The sequence below is a fragment of the Colobus angolensis genome, unplaced genomic scaffold, assembly GCF_000951035.1.
Source record: "Colobus angolensis palliatus isolate OR3802 unplaced genomic scaffold, Cang.pa_1.0 Scaffold67, whole genome shotgun sequence".
In the NCBI taxonomy this organism is placed as follows: Eukaryota; Metazoa; Chordata; class Mammalia; order Primates; family Cercopithecidae; genus Colobus; species Colobus angolensis.
The window spans coordinates 6,692,522-6,710,802 of record NW_012120376.1 but is presented as its reverse complement, the minus strand read 5'-3'; the positions used below and the strand labels follow the sequence as shown (position 1 = coordinate 6,710,802).

Below are 18,281 nucleotides of genomic sequence, written 5' to 3'. Positions count from 1 at the left end.
CAGACACTGAGAGGCTAAAAACATTGCTCATTTGAACAAGGACAATGAGGATGGTGTGTTCAAAACCTTGCCCAAGCAGGGAAAGATATGAACCCTAGTAACTGGAAAGGTATTACTTTAGTTTGTATCAAGGTGTTGATGGACAGGAGGGATCTTCTCCTCAGGAGACTACAGAAAGGGGTACAGACTGTACCTCACTGCTATCCAAGGAAGGTCCCTCCAGGTGAGGTCGAGGAAACTATTTCATAACTGGTGGGCAGGATGTAGAGGGGCAGGGAGCTGGGGGAGTAGGGGTGGGACACAATAATCCAGGGTTTCTTTGCACTAAGCATCTCTCCCACTGTCCATGTTTGCCCAATTTCTGTCCCCTAATTGAAGGAAGAAGTGGAGATGGACTGGGAGTGGGGAAGGAGAGGTTTCCTGCAGAAACCAGAGGCTAGCAAAGAGCCGCGCGCCCCCTGGTGGTTCTTCTCTAGCCCTGCAGTCACAACGTGTGCATCTGCCTGGGATCGGCCAAGGCTCTTCAGCTCATACCAATGGCCACGCTCTCCAGCATCAGGGCGCCCCCATATCTCCCTGCACGAATCCTCCAAGAAGGAGGGAAACAGCAAGACTGCTGGCTACTAAGAGACTGGATTCGTGTTAATTAAGCAATATGGATGGTGCCTTGAGTGTGCTGCATACTAGAGGTTTGACAGACTCGCAGGGGCTCCGAGACTGAGTCCTGTCATTTTTTTATATCCAGCCCCTGGCAGCACTAGCTTCTAGCAGAGATAATGAATGTTGAGGTATCTGACACTGCAACATCTGGCTTCGCTTTCCATTTTCATCACTATTTCTTACATCTTGCGACACTATGAGATTTCCTAAAGCCTCCATTTTTCTCATCTTTATAACGAGGGAGGAGAATCCCGATGACTTTGTCAAGTCCTCCCAACTCCAATTTCAGGGAGTCGAAGAATCCATATGCCTTTATTAAAATGTTGAAAACTTAGAAAGATTGGGTCTTGGGAAGCACTGGAGAATTTCTGACCAGCATACATTAGGTGCTCAAGAAAAGTTAATAGAAACAGAAGAAATCTGGAATCAATAAGAAACTTACCACATCTACAAAGAGGCTGGGGGAGGGGTGCAGATCAGGAGATGGGAGAGTGAGGGAGAAACAGAAGCTGGGAGAGATAGGAGACCGAAGGAGCGGGGAAGGGTGGAGGCATGCGGGGAGGTTGCCAATGCTGTAGGCAGCAGAGGGATATTAATAATATCTGGGTCCCTTCCAGTCTCTTATCAGTCTTTTCAAGCTTCCTCTTCCTTAGACTAATGTCACACCCTCTCCCTTCTCACACTTGGGAAATCACAGAGGAAACAGTTGTCCTTCATCTCGTGAAAGATAGGGGGTGGGAAGCAAAGACATTCACTTTCCCCTTCTCAAATCCCTCTGAGATCATCCTACAAATCCCTCAGCCTTCATGGAGACACCTCCTTCCTCACGCAAGAAATTTCCTAGAATTCCTAGGGCTGAGTCAGCTCCACAGAAGTGGATACCCAACATTGCTTTTTTGATCCTGACCCCAGTCTAGGAGAAGCTCTCCACGGGTCATTTTTTTTTTAAGCTTTTGGACATCGTGGGCCCCTTCGAGAATCTAAGGAAGGTTATAAGCCCCCACAAAAATGCACATAACACAACAATCAAAAACTTGCTTATACTTTTCATAGAGTTCACACCTAAAACCATTAGCTGCATGGAATCCAGCTCAAGAATCCTTGTAATATGGGCTTACTGAACTACTAGCTGTGTGACTGGGGCAAGTTATTTAAAGTTTCTGTGCTTTGGTTTCCTTGTCGATGGTAGTACCCACTCCGCGAAGTTGTTATGAGGATTAAATGAGGTGATATGGATAACGCCCCTTACAACTGTGTCTGGCCAATGGTGCGTATTCAATAAACATTAGCTGTTACTATTACTACATCTCTCTGTGGTAATTCATAGTGACATCTGGGAATGTTCCCACCCTTCTATGTAAAAAACACAACCCAAGACAGACAAATAGAAGACCTGGCTCATGTTGATTTAATTCAGAGAGGAAAAAATGGCTGGTGGTAATAGGACTAGAGAGGTCTCTCAATGTCAGTTCCACAAGAGGGGATTCCTTTTTCCTTATCGTCAACAAGTGGAAAAAGGGCATGCTTGTATATATTATCTCATGTATCCCATATAATAACCTGTAAGGGAAGCATCATTATCCTCACTTTACATATTAAGAAACTGACATTAAACTCCTATCTCTCACCAGACACAAAATTCAACTCAAGATGGATTAAAGACTTACATATAAGACCCAAAACTATTATTAAAATATTAGAAGAAAATCTAGTATTGGGGGAAAAATCTAGTATCTAATATAAGGAAAAGTCTCCTGGACATTGGACTAGGCAAAGAATTTATGACTAAGATCTCAGAAGCACAGGCAACAAAAGCAAAAATAAACAAATGGGACTTAAACTAAAAAGCTCTGCACAACAAAAGAAATAAGCAACAGAATGAACAACCTGCAGAATTGGAGAAAATATTTGTAAACTACTCATCTGACAGAGGACATATCCAGAATATACAAAGAACTTGAGCAAGAAAAAAAAAACCCACAAATAATGCCACTAAAATGTGGGCAAATGACACCAATGGACATTTTTCAAAAGAAGATATACAAATGGCCAACAGATATATGAAAAAATGCTCAACATCACTAATCATCAGAGAAATGCAAATAAAAACCACAATGCCATATCATCTTACCCCAGTCAGAATGGCTACTATTAAAAAGATAAAAAAATAAAAGATGTTGGCAAGGATATGGAGCAAAGAGAACTCTTAGACATCGCTGGTGGAAATGTGAACTAGTACAACTTCTATGGAAAACAGTATGCAGATTTTTCAAAAAACTAAAAGTAGAACTGCCATTCAACCCGGCAATCCCACTACTGGGTATTTACTCAAAGAGAAAGAAATCAGTACATTTGCTTTTTTCACAAGATGGCGCCGAAAGTGAAGAAGGAAGCTCCTGCCCCTCCTAAAGCCGAAGCCAAAGCGAAGGCTTTAAAGGCCAAGAAAGCAGTGTTGAAAGGTGTCCACGGCCACAAAAAAAAGAAGATCCACACGTCACCCACCTTCCGGCGGCCCAAGACACTGCGACTCCGGAGGCAGCCCAAATATCCTCGGAAGAGCGCCCCCAGGAGAAACAAGCTTGACCACTATGCTATCATCAAGTTTCCGCTGACCACTGAGTCTGCCATGAAGAAGATAGAAGACAACAACACACTTGTGTTCATTGTGGATGTTAAAGCCAACAAGCACCAGATTAAACAGGCTGTGAAGAAGCTCTATGACATTGATGTGGCAAGGTCAACACCCTGATTCGGCCTGATGGAGAGAAAAAGGCATATGTTCGACTAGCTCCTGATTATGACGCTTTGGATGTTGCCAACAAAATTGGGATCATCTAAACTGAGTCCAGCTGCCTAATTCTAAATATATATATCTTTTCAACATAAAAAAAAAAAAAGAAATCAGTACATTAAAAAGACACCTGCACTAGTATGTTTATCACAGCACTATTCACAATAGCAAAGACATGGAATCAACCTAAGCGTCCATTAACAAACAAAATGATAAAGAAAATGTGGTATATATACACAATGGAATACTATTTGGCCATTAAAAAGAATGAAATTATGTCTTTTGCAGCAATGTGGATGGAACTGGAGATCATTATTTTAAGTAAAACAAACGAGGCACAGAAAATCAAATATTGCATGTTCTCACTCATATGTGAGTGCTAAAAGATGTGTACACATGGATGTGGAGAGTGAAATGGTAAACAGTGGAAACTTGGAAGGAAGAGGGAATGGGAGGTGGGTGGATGATGAGAAACTAGTCGATGGGTACAATGCATGTTATTCTTGTGATGGATAACCTATACATGTCACAAAACTGCACATGGACCACATCAATCTGTACAAATAAATATTTAAAAACAAAAAAACAAAAGAAAAGAAACTGAGATTCAGAAAGGTTAAGTGACCTGCCCAAGATCACACAGCTACCAAGTGGTGGAAAAAAGTGTCAAAAACAGGTCTGATTCAAAAACTAGTGTTATCTCCACAGTGTCTTGTAAAGACCCGGTGAACAGGGAAAAACTGAGCAGAGAGAGCCAAGGACAGGGGAGTGGGGCACAGCCTTTAAGGAGACTAGAAAGCTCCTAATCAATCTGGTACTGCTGGGCAAACCAGATGCCTCTCTAGTTTGGGGAAGCTGTGGCAGGAGGGCAGAGCAACCTCCACGACTAGACTTGGCTTCCTGACTCAGTGGCCTTCTGGAAGTTCACACTGTGGACACGAGTGCAATCACTGCCAAATGCCTCAGCCTTAACCTGTCCACAAGGCACCTGCCTCCACCCATAAGTCAGGCACATGGGTTGATCCCTGGGACAGCCTGCCTCATCCCTTCTGCCAGGGTCCAGGCACAGCCCTTTTCCCGACCCGACTCTGGGAAGTCGTCTGCCTTTATCTCTGCCTCTCAATACCTCCTCCCTGGTACCTTCCTTCCTTTCTGATTGTTGATCACAAAGTCTTGTCTACACTTTTTTGGGGAAAAAAAGTGGGGCGGGGAGGAGAAAGAGTAAATTTCCAGGAATTGTTTCACTGCTGCTGTTCCTGCTGCATAGGGCAAAGCTGCTGGCCTGCTCCTTTTGCCCAGGTTGGCGAGGAGCCTGGCCTCCTGCTCCTCCCTCTTTCTCTTCCTCCCAGTCTCTCTCTTTCCAGCTGCACCCCCACCCCCTAAAAAAGCCCCACATGAAAACTGCAGAGCTATCACTTACTTCTTCCTGAGGGAGGAGCTTTCCCTTCTGCCAGAAGGAACCACCATCACTTCCTCTTTCTACAGATACACACTGGGCGACAGGAGTAGGTGGGAGCAGGGAGCAGGTAGAGGTGAGGCTGCACAGGGGATGTCTCCATGTGGGAAGGACAATTCAGAGACCCAGGAGATAGGAGCCACTAAAGGGCAGTCTTGTGAGGAACAGAAATGGTCACAGATGTGGCCATCTGGAGAGGACAAAGACCAGACCAGGGTCTTCCTTGGAGGGTGCTTGGTCTAGGACAGGCTTCATTTGCATGGGTCAAAAGCATGTAGTGGGAAGGGGAAATTCTCAGAAGGCTCCTTACTGAAGAAAAGTATCAATGGGATAGAAACTAAGATCCTAGAGAGAAAATGAGAGCAAAACTACTGAAAAATTGAAGCAACATTTCACACTGTCATGGTTCATCATGATGGTTTGTTTTTGTTTTGTTTTGTTTTTTTGAGACAGAGTCTCGCTCCATGGCCCAGGATGGAGTGCAGTGGCGTGATCTCAGCTCACTGCAATGTCTGCCTCCTGGGTTCAAGAGATTCTCCCATCTCAGCCTACTGTAGCTGGGATTACAGGCATGCACCACCACGCCTGGCTAATTTTTGCATTTTTAGTAGAGACAAGGTTTCACCATGTTGGCCAGGTTGGTCTCAAATTCCTGACCTCAGGTGATCCGCCCACCTCAGCCTCCCAAAGTGCTAGGATTACAAGTGTGAGCCACCTAGCCTAGCCCATGATTGTTTGTTTGTTGTTGTTGTTTGTTTTGTTTTGCTTTTTTTTTAAGAGATGGGATCTAGCTCTCTTGCCCAGGCTTCAGTGCAGCGGTGTGATTATGGCTCACTGCAGCCTTGAATTCTTAGTCTCAAGTGATCCTCCCACCTCAGCCTCCCAAGTACAGACTGCACCACCATAACTGGCTAATTATTTTATTTTTTTGTAGAGATGGGGGTCTCCTCTTGTTGCCCAGGCTGGTCTCAAACTCCTGGGCTCAAGCAGGCTTCCCATCTCGGCCTCCCAAAGTGCTGGGATTACTGGTGTGAGCCACTGCACCGGCCATGATAGATTTTGTGATCTCAGAGTGATCTGATATGTAAGTGGAAGGTTTAAGAAAACTGCAAAATTAAAAATATCCCCTCTAATGGAGATAAATGGCACTGATGGTTACACAGCAGTGTAAATGCACTTAGTGCCACTGAACAGTACACCTAAAAATGGTTAACATGGTAAATCTTATGTATATTTTACCATAATAAAAGAATCAATTAGCAAACTTTTTAAAAATGTTCTCTTTGAGTGCATAAAATGTGGTGTGTGTGTATATATATATACACACATACATAAGGGAATATTACTCAGCCATGAAAGGAAATGAAGTATGGATGCATGTTCCAATGTGAATGAACCTTGAAAACATGCTAAGTGAAAAAAAAAAAAAGGAACAGACACAGAAGGTCACATATGATATGGTTCCCTTTCTATTAAGTATCCAGAATAGGTAAATCCATAGGGACAGGTAGCAGAAGGCTGGGGGCGGGGGAATAGGATTGATTGCTTAATGGTTATAGGGTTTTCTTTGGGGGTAATGAAGATGTTTAGCACTTAGACAGTGGTGGTGGCTGCACAATGTGCATGTCTAAATGCCATTAAATCATACATTTTAAAATGGTTAATTTTATGCTATGGGAATTTCACCTCGACTTAATATATACTCAATCCCCTCCAGGCGACACACCTTTGGCTCAGGCCTAGGCAGCTCTGCCATCTGCCAAGTGTGGCTTGTGTAACATACAACCTCTCTGGGCCTCAAAGAGAGTGACGAAATCCATCCTCCCCAGAGGGGTATCTCCAGAATCAAACGGTATGAAGTGAGGTGAAAGCCCTCTGAGAGGCAGGAAGCTGTGCTGACACAAAATGTTCACCCATAACATGCAGCTCAGAATCCCTTACCCACTAGTTTGGAGGAAGAGACAACTCTGCTCTCCCTCCCCCACACCCCATCCCCTGCTCATTCCCTGCCAGCCACCCACCACGCCCTTCACGCAGAGAAGTCTAGAGCCACAGGGGGAGGGCGCCATTCTCTCTCTCCCTCCCCATTTAGGAATCTTCCTGAAGCTTTGACAAAGCCCCCTTGGCACCCCACATTCAATCTTTTTTTTTTTTTTTTTTTTAACTCTGTCACCCAGGCTGGACTGCAGTGGCCTGATCTCAGCTCGCTGAAACCTCTGCCTCCTGGGCTCAAGCGATTCTCCTGCCTCAGCCTCCCAAAGTGCTAGAATTACAGGTGTGAGCCACCATGCCCAGCCATTTAATCTTATCTTTCTCCCCAGATTCTCACCTCCAGTCATAAGATGAAGGCAGGGAGCTCACAGCCCTGTGAGGGGCTGGGGAGAATGGCAGGGTTGGGCCAGAGTCATTAAAAGCCCAACTGATTTTCAGATTTATTTTAACCCTCCCCTACACCTCCACATCCAATTTCACTCTAGTAGGAATTAAGACAGGGGAGAGAGGGATTCCAAGCTGCCTTAGGGAGAGGAAAATACATATATATGTGAAGCATTTGCCAGAGGCCCGAGGTGAGCTAAGCACTTTCCTTCCCTCAACAGCACCTTTAATTCTCACAGCATCCCTTTTAGTAGATAATATTGTTGACCCCGCTTTGCAGAGGAGAGCACTGAGGCTAAGGAAAGAGGTAAATTCATTCAGCGAGTGAGGGAGGAGTTGGGATTTTAATGCTGGCAGTATGACCTCCCTGCCACTGGCACACCGGGTCTTTTGCTGGGACGTCCCCTGTAACCGGATTGGGGGAATGCAGGAAAAACCCCCGCCTTCTCCGCAGAGCCTCAGCAGTGACAGCTACTTCCCGGATGGGAAGGGCGGCCGGCCGTGAAGCCAGCACGGAAGCCAGCCCCACAGCCAAGGGCCCTCTAGCCTCCTCACAGCTCCCCACAGCCTGGACCTGCTGGCCCTTCCTCCAGGACGGAGGGGCTCCCAAGAGAAATTCAGGTGAGTGTCGCCCCCTCCCAGGGAGGATGGGAATCAGGGCTTGGAGACAACCGGCTTTCCCGTGTGATCCACAGGTTTTCCTAGGGGTGAATCAGATGTGTGGTGTGTGTGTGTGTGTGTGTTCCACACTCACGGTCCAAATAACGAGACAGAAAAAGAGCAATGAAGATCTGTGCAAAAGGGCTGAGGAATGAAGTGCCAGGAGAGAGGTGGAGGTTGGAGACCACCTAGGAATGGCGGGTCTGGGGGCATTGAGGGGGTTGTTGAGGGAGAACTGGCTGGGGGTGGGAAGAAATGTTGGTAGACACCAACAGCCCTGGCCTCTTCCACCTGAAACCCCTTAAGAAAGTATCTCTGCTCTTGGGTCAGAGCTAGCAAGTAAGTTGTGTATTATTTATTCACAGTTTGAAAGCTAAACTTCCCTTTCTTGCCTCATCAGCCCCAGAATCTTTCCCCAAAGCCCCCGACTCCCTCTGGCCTCTACCTTGAGGACACAAGGCTCTCAAGGTCTGCTTTCCCTTCCAACCCTCCCTTCATCCCAACAGGTGTGTGCTGGTCCCAATGTCAGTGAAACCCAGCTGGGGGCCCGGCCCCTTGGAGGGGGTCACCGCAGTGCCCGCCAGTGACCTTGGAGATATCCACAACTGGACCGAGCTGCTCGACCTCTTCAACCACACTTTGTCTGAGTGCCACGTGGAGCTCAGCGAGAGCACCAAGCGCGTGATCCTCTTTGCCCTCTACCTGGCCATGTTTGTGGTTGGGCTGGTGGAGAACCTCCTGGTGATATGCGTCAACTGGCGCGGCTCAGGCCGGGCGGGGCTGCTGAACCTCTACATCCTCAACATGGCCATCGCGGACCTGGGCATTGTCCTGTCTCTGCCCGTGTGGATGCTGGAAGTCACGCTGGACTACACCTGGCTCTGGGGCAGCTTCTCCTGCCGCTTCACTCACTACTTCTACTTTGTCAACATGTACAGCAGCATCTTCTTCCTGGTGTGCCTCAGCGTTGACCGCTATGTCACCCTCACCAGTGCCTCCCCATCCTGGCAGCGTTACCAGCACCGAGTGCGGCGGGCCATGTGTGCAGGCATCTGGGTCCTCTCGGCCATCATCCCGCTGCCTGAGGTGGTCCACATCCAGCTGGTGGAGGGCCCTGAGCCCATGTGCCTCTTCATGGCACCTTTTGAAACGTACAGTACCTGGGCCCTGGCGGTGGCCCTGTCCACCACCATCCTGGGCTTCCTGCTGCCCTTCCCTCTTATTGCAGTCTTCAACGTGCTGACGGTCTGCCGGCTGCGGCAGCCAGAACAACCCAAGAGCCGGCGCCACTGCCTGCTGATGTGTGCCTATGTGGTCGTCTTTGTCATTTGCTGGTTGCCCTATCATGTGACCCTGCTGCTGCTCACACTGCATGGGACCCACATTTCCCTCCATTGCCACCTGGTCCACCTGCTCTACTTCTTCTATGATGTCATCGACTGCTTCTCCATGCTGCACTGTGTCATCAACCCCATCCTTTACAACTTTCTCAGCCCACACTTCCGGGGCCGGCTCCTGAACGCTGTAGTCCATTACCTTCCTAAGGACCAGACCAGGGCAGGCGCACACTCCTCCTCTTCCTCCTGTTCCACCCAGCATTCCATCATCATCACCAAGGGGGACAGCCAGCCCGCTGCAGTAGCCCCCGACCCCGAGCCAAGCCTGAGCTTTCAGGCATCCCCTTTGCTTCCAAATACTTCCCCCTCCTCTCCCCCTCAGCCTCTTACATCCAGCTGAGGTAAAGGCCAGGCTCCTCCAACAGTGAAGGAAAAGGCACAGGTAAGAGTATAGGTGGGAGATTTGGGGGGATGTAGAGGGGAGGGTCAAATTTGTGTCTATCTTAAAATACTGAGGTATGGAGAGGGAGACAGGGTTGGGAGGGATACTCAGTGTTGTACTATTTGTCTCGGTCCTTGTGTCTAAGGAGCCATGCAGAAAAAAAGGTGAAATAAATGGGAGAGATAGTCATGGACTCTGGATCTTTTAAAAATCTGCACTTCCAGCTGGGATTGGGAAGGGAGCTAAGGCTAAAGAGGTGCTCGGCAGAGGAAACTAGACACATTCATTTCATAAATCACTCTGGCCGGAAAGAGTGAGCTCTGCAAGAACGTCACAAAACTCCTTTTGTGTGTGTGAGCTTGTTGATCTTCCAGCTCACTATGCAGGTTATGGGGACAAGAGGCCAGAGGCCAAGGAACCAGGCGACCCCAGCAGGACGTTCTCCAGCTGTGCATCCTATGCACAGCTATGATAAGTGAAGGGGGATGGGGATGTCAGGGGTGGGGGCGAAGCCAAGGTCTGAGACCTGCACCCTGCAGCTGGGTTGGCTGCAAGGTATCTCCACCCTTGGCTATCCAGGAAACACAGCTCCATTTCCTTGTTGACACCCTCCCCTCCCCGTTGTCCATCCTGCTCCCTCCCCACAAGCAGAGGAGCTGTCCCAGAGTCAGCTCCTCATAGCTGACCTTCTCCCAGCTTCAGATCTAGGAAACTTCCAGACTTCTTCTAGGGAGACACAGAGCCACCAGAAAGCCCAACCCACCCCCATCTCTTTCTCTCCAGATCACAGGAAAGTATCAAGGGATGTCATTCTGGGAGCAGCTCTTGGGACAGCCAGCAGCAGGTGCTGACAGATGCTCTGTCCTTCACCCTCTGTCCCCAGCACCAGATGGGGAAGGCCACAGTGGAAACTTCTCAATTCCGTCACAGGGCAGAGCTCTGACACTGTTATAAGTCAGTTCTCCCTGGCCATGTCTTTTCATAATTTTCCTGTCCCACAACTTAGGTTCCTTAACACTTCTACAGATGAAGCAAAGAAGTCCTCTGTTAACAAGTAGGTCTTCTGGAAAAGGATCACTTATGTTTGGGAGACTAGGACCCTGTCCATGAAGAACTCTGAAGTAAAGGCCTAAGAACAGGATCTAGTTTCCGTCTTCCAATTCCACGTCCTTTGCCTCTTAATCCTGCCCGTGCTGAGGGGACTAGATGGAATCACTGATAACCTCTTCGCCATCTCCTCTGTCCTGCTCAAGTGTTTGATGTATCTGGAATGTTTAACTTGGAGCAACTACTCACTGACCTGGAGACCACCTGTTCTGCTTTGAGAAATCAGACCTGTTCTGTGGATGCATTGACCACGTGCTCCAATTGCATACGACCCAGGTTTGTCGGAAGCATGGAAGGAAACCTGCATCTCCCTGCTCACTGGGCCCAAACCTGAAAGGGCCTTACGCTGCAGACAGCTGATCAGTAGCACAGAGCTGAAGGCTTTTTGAATCAGGAGTCTGGGTTGTGGCTTGGGTCGCAGTAAGGGCTTAGCCTACCAATGCAGAATTCACATTGAAAAAGACTTTCCTCTCTTGTCCCAACATAAAGAAGCAAGCCAAGATCTGATGCCCCTATCACTGCCTCCTCTGACTTGGGCTACAGGAGTTTCCCAAAGGAAACCTAATTTTACATCTCTGTCACGTTCCAGGTCACCTCAGAGGCCACTCTCCCAAGGTTAGTTATCACCCTGGCAGTATGAATACTTCCCTAAGGCCTCCCATCCATGGAGGGGAAGAGTGGGAACCAGCTGTTACACTCAGCATCTACTGAGCACTGATGGGAGCCCCACCTGGGCCATGTGCTCTGGGGCCAAATGGACATCACTCCCTAACTTCTTGAGGTCTGTCTCCTCTGCGGAAACACCCGTGTATCAATCTCATTAAACTATGCCAAACTTTTGCCTCCTCCCTCTTTCAATCTGTCTCGCTCCACTCAAAGACACACCATGTCCCAGCAAATCAAATGGCATTGGCAAAACAAATTGTAGCCAAATCTCTCACTTAGTAACGTTAGTCCAAGTAGACACGGGCAGGGACCCACCACTCTCTCTGGGCTGACGGAGGATCCTCTCAGGAATACCCCCTGAAAAGGTTGAGTCTTTGACTTAATTTCCTACTGAAAACAGGTCAACAAGTTAATCCTGGGGAATTCCAGCTACAGAAAAGGAAAATGTGCTACCTGAAAGAATTCTGGCATCTGCTGGGCAGAAATGTGCTACTGAAAGGGTGATGAGCCCAGATATTCTGAACTCCAGGTATGAGCATATTCATAGTAGGTAGGAAGAGAACTCTCATTTCAAATTTCTTTTTTTATTCTAAATAAAAACCACACTTTGTGCTGAACAATGGAATATAAAAGAATCAGATGTACAATGAATTTAGACATCTACTATTTGGGGAAAAAAGTTTACAAAATATACAAAACTTTACAGCAATAGATAGTAAACACTTAAATATTAGGAGGTCAGTACTTATTAATTTAATGGAAGGAGTTAGACGTCAACAACTCTTCTCTGTTTCGTAAGAGACTTTAGCTATTCAAGGTGGGGGCGGCGAGTGGATTGAACAGGTGAAGGATTTTAAAGAAACATCAAAATCGAGTTTCATTTTCATTCTGATGTTAAGCTTATGATGCATAACCACACTGAAACTAATGCTGTGCACCCTGCCTCCTGACTCATTTGGTGCAGGATTTAGGGAAAAGAGTCCCAGATGGGTGCAGACCGATCCATAGAGCCCACTCCCATACCAACAAATACAGTGTCCATCTAGAATTTGCTTTGGAAGTAGTCTGGGGCTTGGGGAAAGGGCCACAGAAGGAGGCCAGAGGAGGAAGAAAATTCAACACCAGCAAAAACCTGTCAAGGAAAAAGATATTTAAGCCCAAAGGTTTGGCCTGGAGACAAATGGGTCATAGATCAGAAAAGAAGGATATAAAAAAAAAAAAACTTTTACCCATCTCCTGGTTCTTAAAGGTCACCTGGGCCTGACCCCTATGCCACCTCCTTTCTTCCTAACTAGCCATGGACGATGGGAACTCCATGGAGTCATAAAATGTAGGACCAAATACTAAGGTTTAGCAGAGCTTCCCAGCAGGTGCTGTGGCATCCGTAATTCACCAGTGGGTCACTGGAGTGCCAGGATACTAATCTCTGCCTCTGGCCACATGGAGCCTCTGCTGTTTAACCCCAGGTACCACACAAGTATTACCATTTTCCCCTCAGAAAACAAGTTGGGAATGGCCTCATATTTGGTTTAATGCTCTATGATCATTCTTAATAATTTGTGAATAAGAGAGCTCCACAAATGATGTAGCTGGTCCTGAGAACATACCAAGAAAACAGGAGAAGAGGATGTTCAAGGCTTTAACAGAACTTCAGAGTAACACAGAAGACAGTACTAAACTAGGCTCCAGGAGAGAGGGAGCAACAAAATCAAATGAACGGAAAGTCAAAACAATTAAAAATGCAAAATAAAACGAATACCTTCTACCAGGTATCCCAGGGTGCCCTATGCCACAATATAGTGTTTCAAGTAAAACCATTCAGAAGAGGGTGAGCTAGAGGCAGAGGAAGCAGACATGACTCTGGCGGGGTGGAGGGAAACGGGGAAGTTCAGGTGTGAATATAAGGGTCCCCAACAGGGAGAGGGTTTGGTCAACAAATCTCATGAGCTACTGATCCTATGACATATCTGACTGGGACCAACTGGGCCATCCTGATCAATCTGATCAGCCCCAGGGGGATCAGGGGATGCAGTTTTCTGTCTCGTGTTTCAAGGGCACAGTTTCAAGGATCTGCTTTTTGGTTTACTGGCAAAAAAGGAAAACTTCACAGTTTCAGGTTAAGTACACAGACCACCCAGCATCCATGATGCCCTCTGTTAAGGAAAAAGGTTTCTCCAGCACATTGATCTGCTCTCAGCCACTTGGCTGGTTCCAGTAATTACCACCTCTCTCACGCCAGCATTTCAAAAATCAGTCCTCACCAACAGTCTGGGAGGGATTGCTCATGCTTGAAAATGTAACAGACACTTGATTGTAGTCTGTTACACATCTCCTTCTTAAATTCTAATGGTCAGTGTGAGTAAGAAAGGAAGAAGCCAGTCAGCAACGAAGAGTCTCAACACTGCTTTCCTGATGAGGATGTCCTGAGGGGACACTGAACAAGGTGGGTTTAGATGGTCTAAGGTGGTTCTTTAAACTGGCCACTGTACAAGTCCCTTCATCTAATGGTCACCCCACCAGACGGCCATGCACTCCGACTCTGAGGCTTTATCAGTTCAGGGCTGGGGAGAAGCAGCAGGACCAACAGGGATGGAGCTTTGGTTTGTCTGACATCTCAATATAAATAAGGACAGGAGGCTTCCAAACTGTGCAAAGAGGTCCTTCATGTCACTTGCTCCCCTCAAACCTGTCCCCAGTCTACTCCATCACAGGATAGAAAGGGGATGAAAGGCCTGGAATTTAACTGGCCCGAACTTTCTAGAACATATACCCATGGCCTAAAGTGTTCCCTGGGTTTATTATGCTAGAGACAATCTGGAGAAGAAAAGAATTTGCTTAAGGGCTTGACACGTCCTCCCTTAGTTATACCCCTGGTTCTCCAAATCTCTGGTCAAAGCTGTTTTCTGGAATATGGCTACTTGCTGGGGAAAAACTCATTTTCCTAAAGTCTCTTATACAAAAGACATGCTGGGTAATGTGTATACAAAAACAAAAATAAATAAATATTAATGTCCAAAAAGGCTTTGTGAGTTAATGAAAACTACTTGCTTGTGAAACAGCCCGGGGTGCTGCTGAATCCCACCGGGGCAGTGTCAGGGCTGAAGCCAGGGACTCCCAGAGCTCACCTGAGCAGGGTGAGGTAGTATGAGCTACTGAGGTGGCACCTCACATGTATGCAAGATCGAGGGCCCTATCCCTCAAGCCTTCTTTGGGCAAAGCCCCTTAGAAAACCAAGTAAGAGTGGAGCTAACCAGCTGCGTGGGCTGGGCCGGCACACTCTGCAGCCACCCACGGAGGGCCTGAACCAGCTGCCATCCAACAGCGACCCCTGGAGGTAATGGCAACGACAGATCAGGATAAATTCCAGCAGGTCAAAGGTGAACTGCCAAAGCTCCGGCACTGTTAGCACAAAGTAAACAACAGGTTACCCGACTAGGACAGACAGTCAGAACGCACACCCTGCTACACACCACCAGTTAATCAGGTCCCTTTAATTCTGAAGGGCTCGCGGTCTGCGACTCCACCACTTCATGGAGTCAGCTCATCTAAACCACGGGCCAAACACTTCTGGGCAGGAGACCAGATATAAATTAAGGCAAGGCTGCTGCTGTCAGAGACATCCCCACCTCTCCACCAGGACACTCACAGCCAACAGAAGTGGCCAAAACAGATGACTATATCAAGTGGTTCCCTATCCTCTCTGCCCCACAGAAGGTCAGACGTCCCGGGCCATCACTCCGTAAAATCCTGTTTCTTTGGAAATTAGGAGAAAAGAGGAATCTCTCCTGTCCATCCAGGCTGCCACTTCTGGCAGCACCACAGGACACCTCTTCTGGCTGGCAGGGATTCATCCCAAGCTTTCTGACCTAAATAGAAAGCTCTGTCCCTAGTATGGATCTAGCTGCCAAAAGATTTTCACTGTCCAATCAGCAGATTAGGGCCGTAGATAAGCAGACACCTACATCCCTGATACCTTGTCCCTGCTGAGGGCTGGAACCTGAGGGGACTGCCCTGCTGACCTGTCTTTTCTGAATGACCACATTCCCAAAATCTTTCTCATAGCTGGTCATCCCAGCTGGAGGCCTGGCGGTAACACCCACAGTGAAAACCTCCCTTTACTCCCTCTGTTCAGTGAGGCTGTTGGTTGGATTCTTAGCAGCATAAAACCTATCAGTAAACTAAAACTAGAGAGGCTGGGGAAGGGGGTCTAGTGGACACCAACTGCTTGACTAGATCCCAAAACCAGCCTCAAAAGAATAAAAAACACAGCCCTTCATGGGCAAGAACAGGTATGGAGGTAAATGTGATAGGGCTGTTGCTTCTCAAAAACAGTAACAGCTTATGTGCTATTTCTTCTTCTTTTCTTCTTTAAACACAACACAGAACAGAATTCCTACCAAGGCAAAATTATAACTTCAGCTGGGGAGGGAACAACAGCTCTTAGATATCAGCGTCCCGGCTGCTGCGTGGGAGCTCCCCGCGGCTCTGCCGGGACCCAGTCAACTGTCTGGGTTCTTTTCCACCTCTTTGGAATGGATGATGTACATGAAGGTCTGCTCGATGGTGAAGTCAGGGGGGAGGCTGCCTTTGTGCACACCAACATGCTTGCTCATGAGGTTAAGGGTGGAACTGTAGTGCCCACAGACTGTGCAGCGGTACATGAGGGCCCCCGAGTGTGTCTTTAGGTGGCACTTGATGGTTGAGCGGCCTCGGAAGAACTTGTGGCACACCTTACATTGGTATGGCTTCTCACCTGTGTGGATCCGCCGGTGGTAATTGAATTCGCTTGTGTGGGCAAATCTTTTGCCACAGACCTTGCAGCTATACTTGCTGTTCCCAGGTTGGCCCTGCAGTGCCAGCTCTTCACTCAGAAACTCCTCTGCTGGCAGCTTCCGCTTCTGGAGAGCCGGGTGCTGTAGCCCAAAAGCAGGCCGTGCATCAAGGCCACTGGTGCATTTGTGCTGGCTGACGTGGTAGCGATAGGCAGCCTCTGACTTGAAGCTCTGGCTGCACAAGTGGCAGTGGAAGAGGGCATCTTCCAGGCTTTGGTGCACAGCCATGTGCTTCTCTAGAAGATGCCAGTCCACAAAGCTGTTGGCACAGACAGAACAGGAGAAGACTGAAATGCCGAGATGGGACAGCGTGTGCCACATGAGGCTGCAGAGGTTAAGGTGACGCTGGTCGCAGACACTGCAGGCCTGGCCCTTCAAGTTTAGGTGATCAAGGATGTGGCCCCGGACCACATGGAAATCTTTGGCCAATACTTTCCCACAGGCAGTGCATTTCAGCTCTGGGGAGGCTGCTCCTGAAAAGACACCCAGCTTCCCTGGCAGGGGATCATTGGGGTGGACAATGATGTTGTTCTCAAATATTCCATCCCGTCGGTGAAGGGTCAGCTGCCACTGGGTAAAGAACTTAGTTTCACACATGTCGCAGGAGAAAAGGAAAATACCAATGTGGGACAGGACATGGGTTACCCGGGAGTTTCGGTCCTGGAAGTGGGTCTCGCAGACCTTGCAGTTGCCCGTCAGCAGGTCCACGTGGTCCCGAGCATGCTGCCGGATCAGTTGAATGTTGGGCTCTAAAACTTTCTTGCACACCTGGCAGGGCATGGCCTTATTCTCCCGATTGTCACTCTCTCCAAAAGTCAGCTCATCCTCACTGTCATCACTCAGCTCAATCACCTCCTCAGCTGTGCCTATATCCTCAGCAGGGTCTTCAAACTGCAAGTCATCATCCCCCAGGTCCTCAAGTTGGAGCTCATCCATCTGCCCAAAGCCTGGATCTTTGGAGTGCTCACTATTGCTCAGACAGGAGTTGGTCTCAGTGGTAATGTCTACTGCATTGTCAGGGGTGAGGAAACTGTTTTTACTGAAGTCTCCATTGCTTTGTATTTTGTATGGCTGGCAGGAGCTGGTGCTGGTCTGGATGCCCGTGCTGACAGTGCCTAGGACTGGCTGGGTCATCATGCTAGGAATGGACGTGAAGGGAGCAGGGGTGTCATGGTCTTCTGTCTTTGGTGGTGGTGGTGGCGGTTGCAGCAGAAGCAGGCTATGGTTAGCGTCACTGGCAATATTCCTCTCTTCCTCTTTATAGCTCCCTCCAGCATCACTGGGCAACACACAGTTTCTATCAGCACCAAGGTGGTCCCCACCAGCTCGGAGTTCTCCAAGGGGATGGGCAGGTTCTGCCGAAGGACAACTCAGGGTACCAGAGTGGCTCTCATTGGTGCTGGTCAGGGGCTTGGCCCTGGCAGTGCTCTCTAGGTCAGGAAAGGTAGAGTGACAGGCCTGGAGAAGGTCCTCCATACCCAGACGCTCAGCTACCTCGTAGATGACCCCAACATTGATCAGGTCTGTGAAGAGTTCTGATGTGTAGACAAAGCTCAGAACCTTCTCAAAGTTGGCAGGGGTGATGAAATCCACCACATAGGTCCTGGCAGCATCAAGCCCAGTATTCAGGAAGAGGTTCTGGAAGTAGCCAGCTGCACAGGCCAGAACAGCCTTGTGGGCCGGGAAGGAGCGGCTCCCCACCACAATGGTGACGTCGCACATGGTCTCTGACAGCCGGCACTTGTTGAGTTCCTTCAGCAGGTTGTTGGGGTGGTTGGTGCTTTGCAGTTTGATCCTCATGCCCATCTTAGCAGCTCCTATGAAATTACCTCCTTATCAGCACAGTTAATCTGTGGACAGCAAGAGAAAAAGATGGATGGCCAAACACATCCGTGCAAAAGAGGGGCAATGCAGGAGAAAATACCACCACTCTGAATGCTTCCAAGCCCCGGGT

The 18,281-nt window shown here is 48.2% G+C and overlaps 2 protein-coding genes and 1 pseudogene across 5 annotated transcripts in view; 2 read left to right on the top strand and 1 right to left on the bottom strand.

Annotated features, from left to right (window-relative positions):
* Window positions 1-18,281, bottom strand: part of ZBTB39 (zinc finger and BTB domain containing 39) — a 24,473-nt gene extending 6,192 nt beyond the window's left edge. The window contains exon 1 of one of the 2 annotated variants that reach the window (XR_001000047.1): window positions 15,933-18,281. Coding sequence is in view for 1 of the 2 variants with exons in the window: in XM_011926074.1 (XP_011781464.1) it covers window positions 15,995-18,133 (2,139 nt within the window). In the remaining variant the exon portion in view is untranslated. Of the gene's footprint in view, window positions 1-12,058 lie in introns of those variants that run through there. The other variant, XM_011926074.1, reaches the window with a different exon arrangement.
* On the top strand, window positions 3,022-3,555 carry LOC105500525 (annotated as a pseudogene). The gene has a single exon (XR_001000046.1). The product of XR_001000046.1 is annotated as a 60S ribosomal protein L23a pseudogene (transcript).
* Window positions 7,698-11,669, top strand: GPR182 (G protein-coupled receptor 182). 2 transcript variants are annotated; one of them, XM_011926073.1, is made up of 3 exons: window positions 7,698-7,904; window positions 8,450-9,722; window positions 11,419-11,669. In XM_011926073.1, the coding sequence occupies exon 2, from the start codon at window positions 8,466-8,468 to the stop codon at window positions 9,678-9,680; it is 1,215 nt and encodes a 404-aa protein (XP_011781463.1). In that variant the 5' UTR covers window positions 7,698-7,904; window positions 8,450-8,465; the 3' UTR covers window positions 9,681-9,722; window positions 11,419-11,669. The 2 variants fall into 2 exon arrangements, with proteins under 2 accessions (XP_011781463.1, XP_011781462.1); XM_011926072.1 differs by lacking the exon at window positions 11,419-11,669 and having other exon boundaries at window positions 8,450-9,915.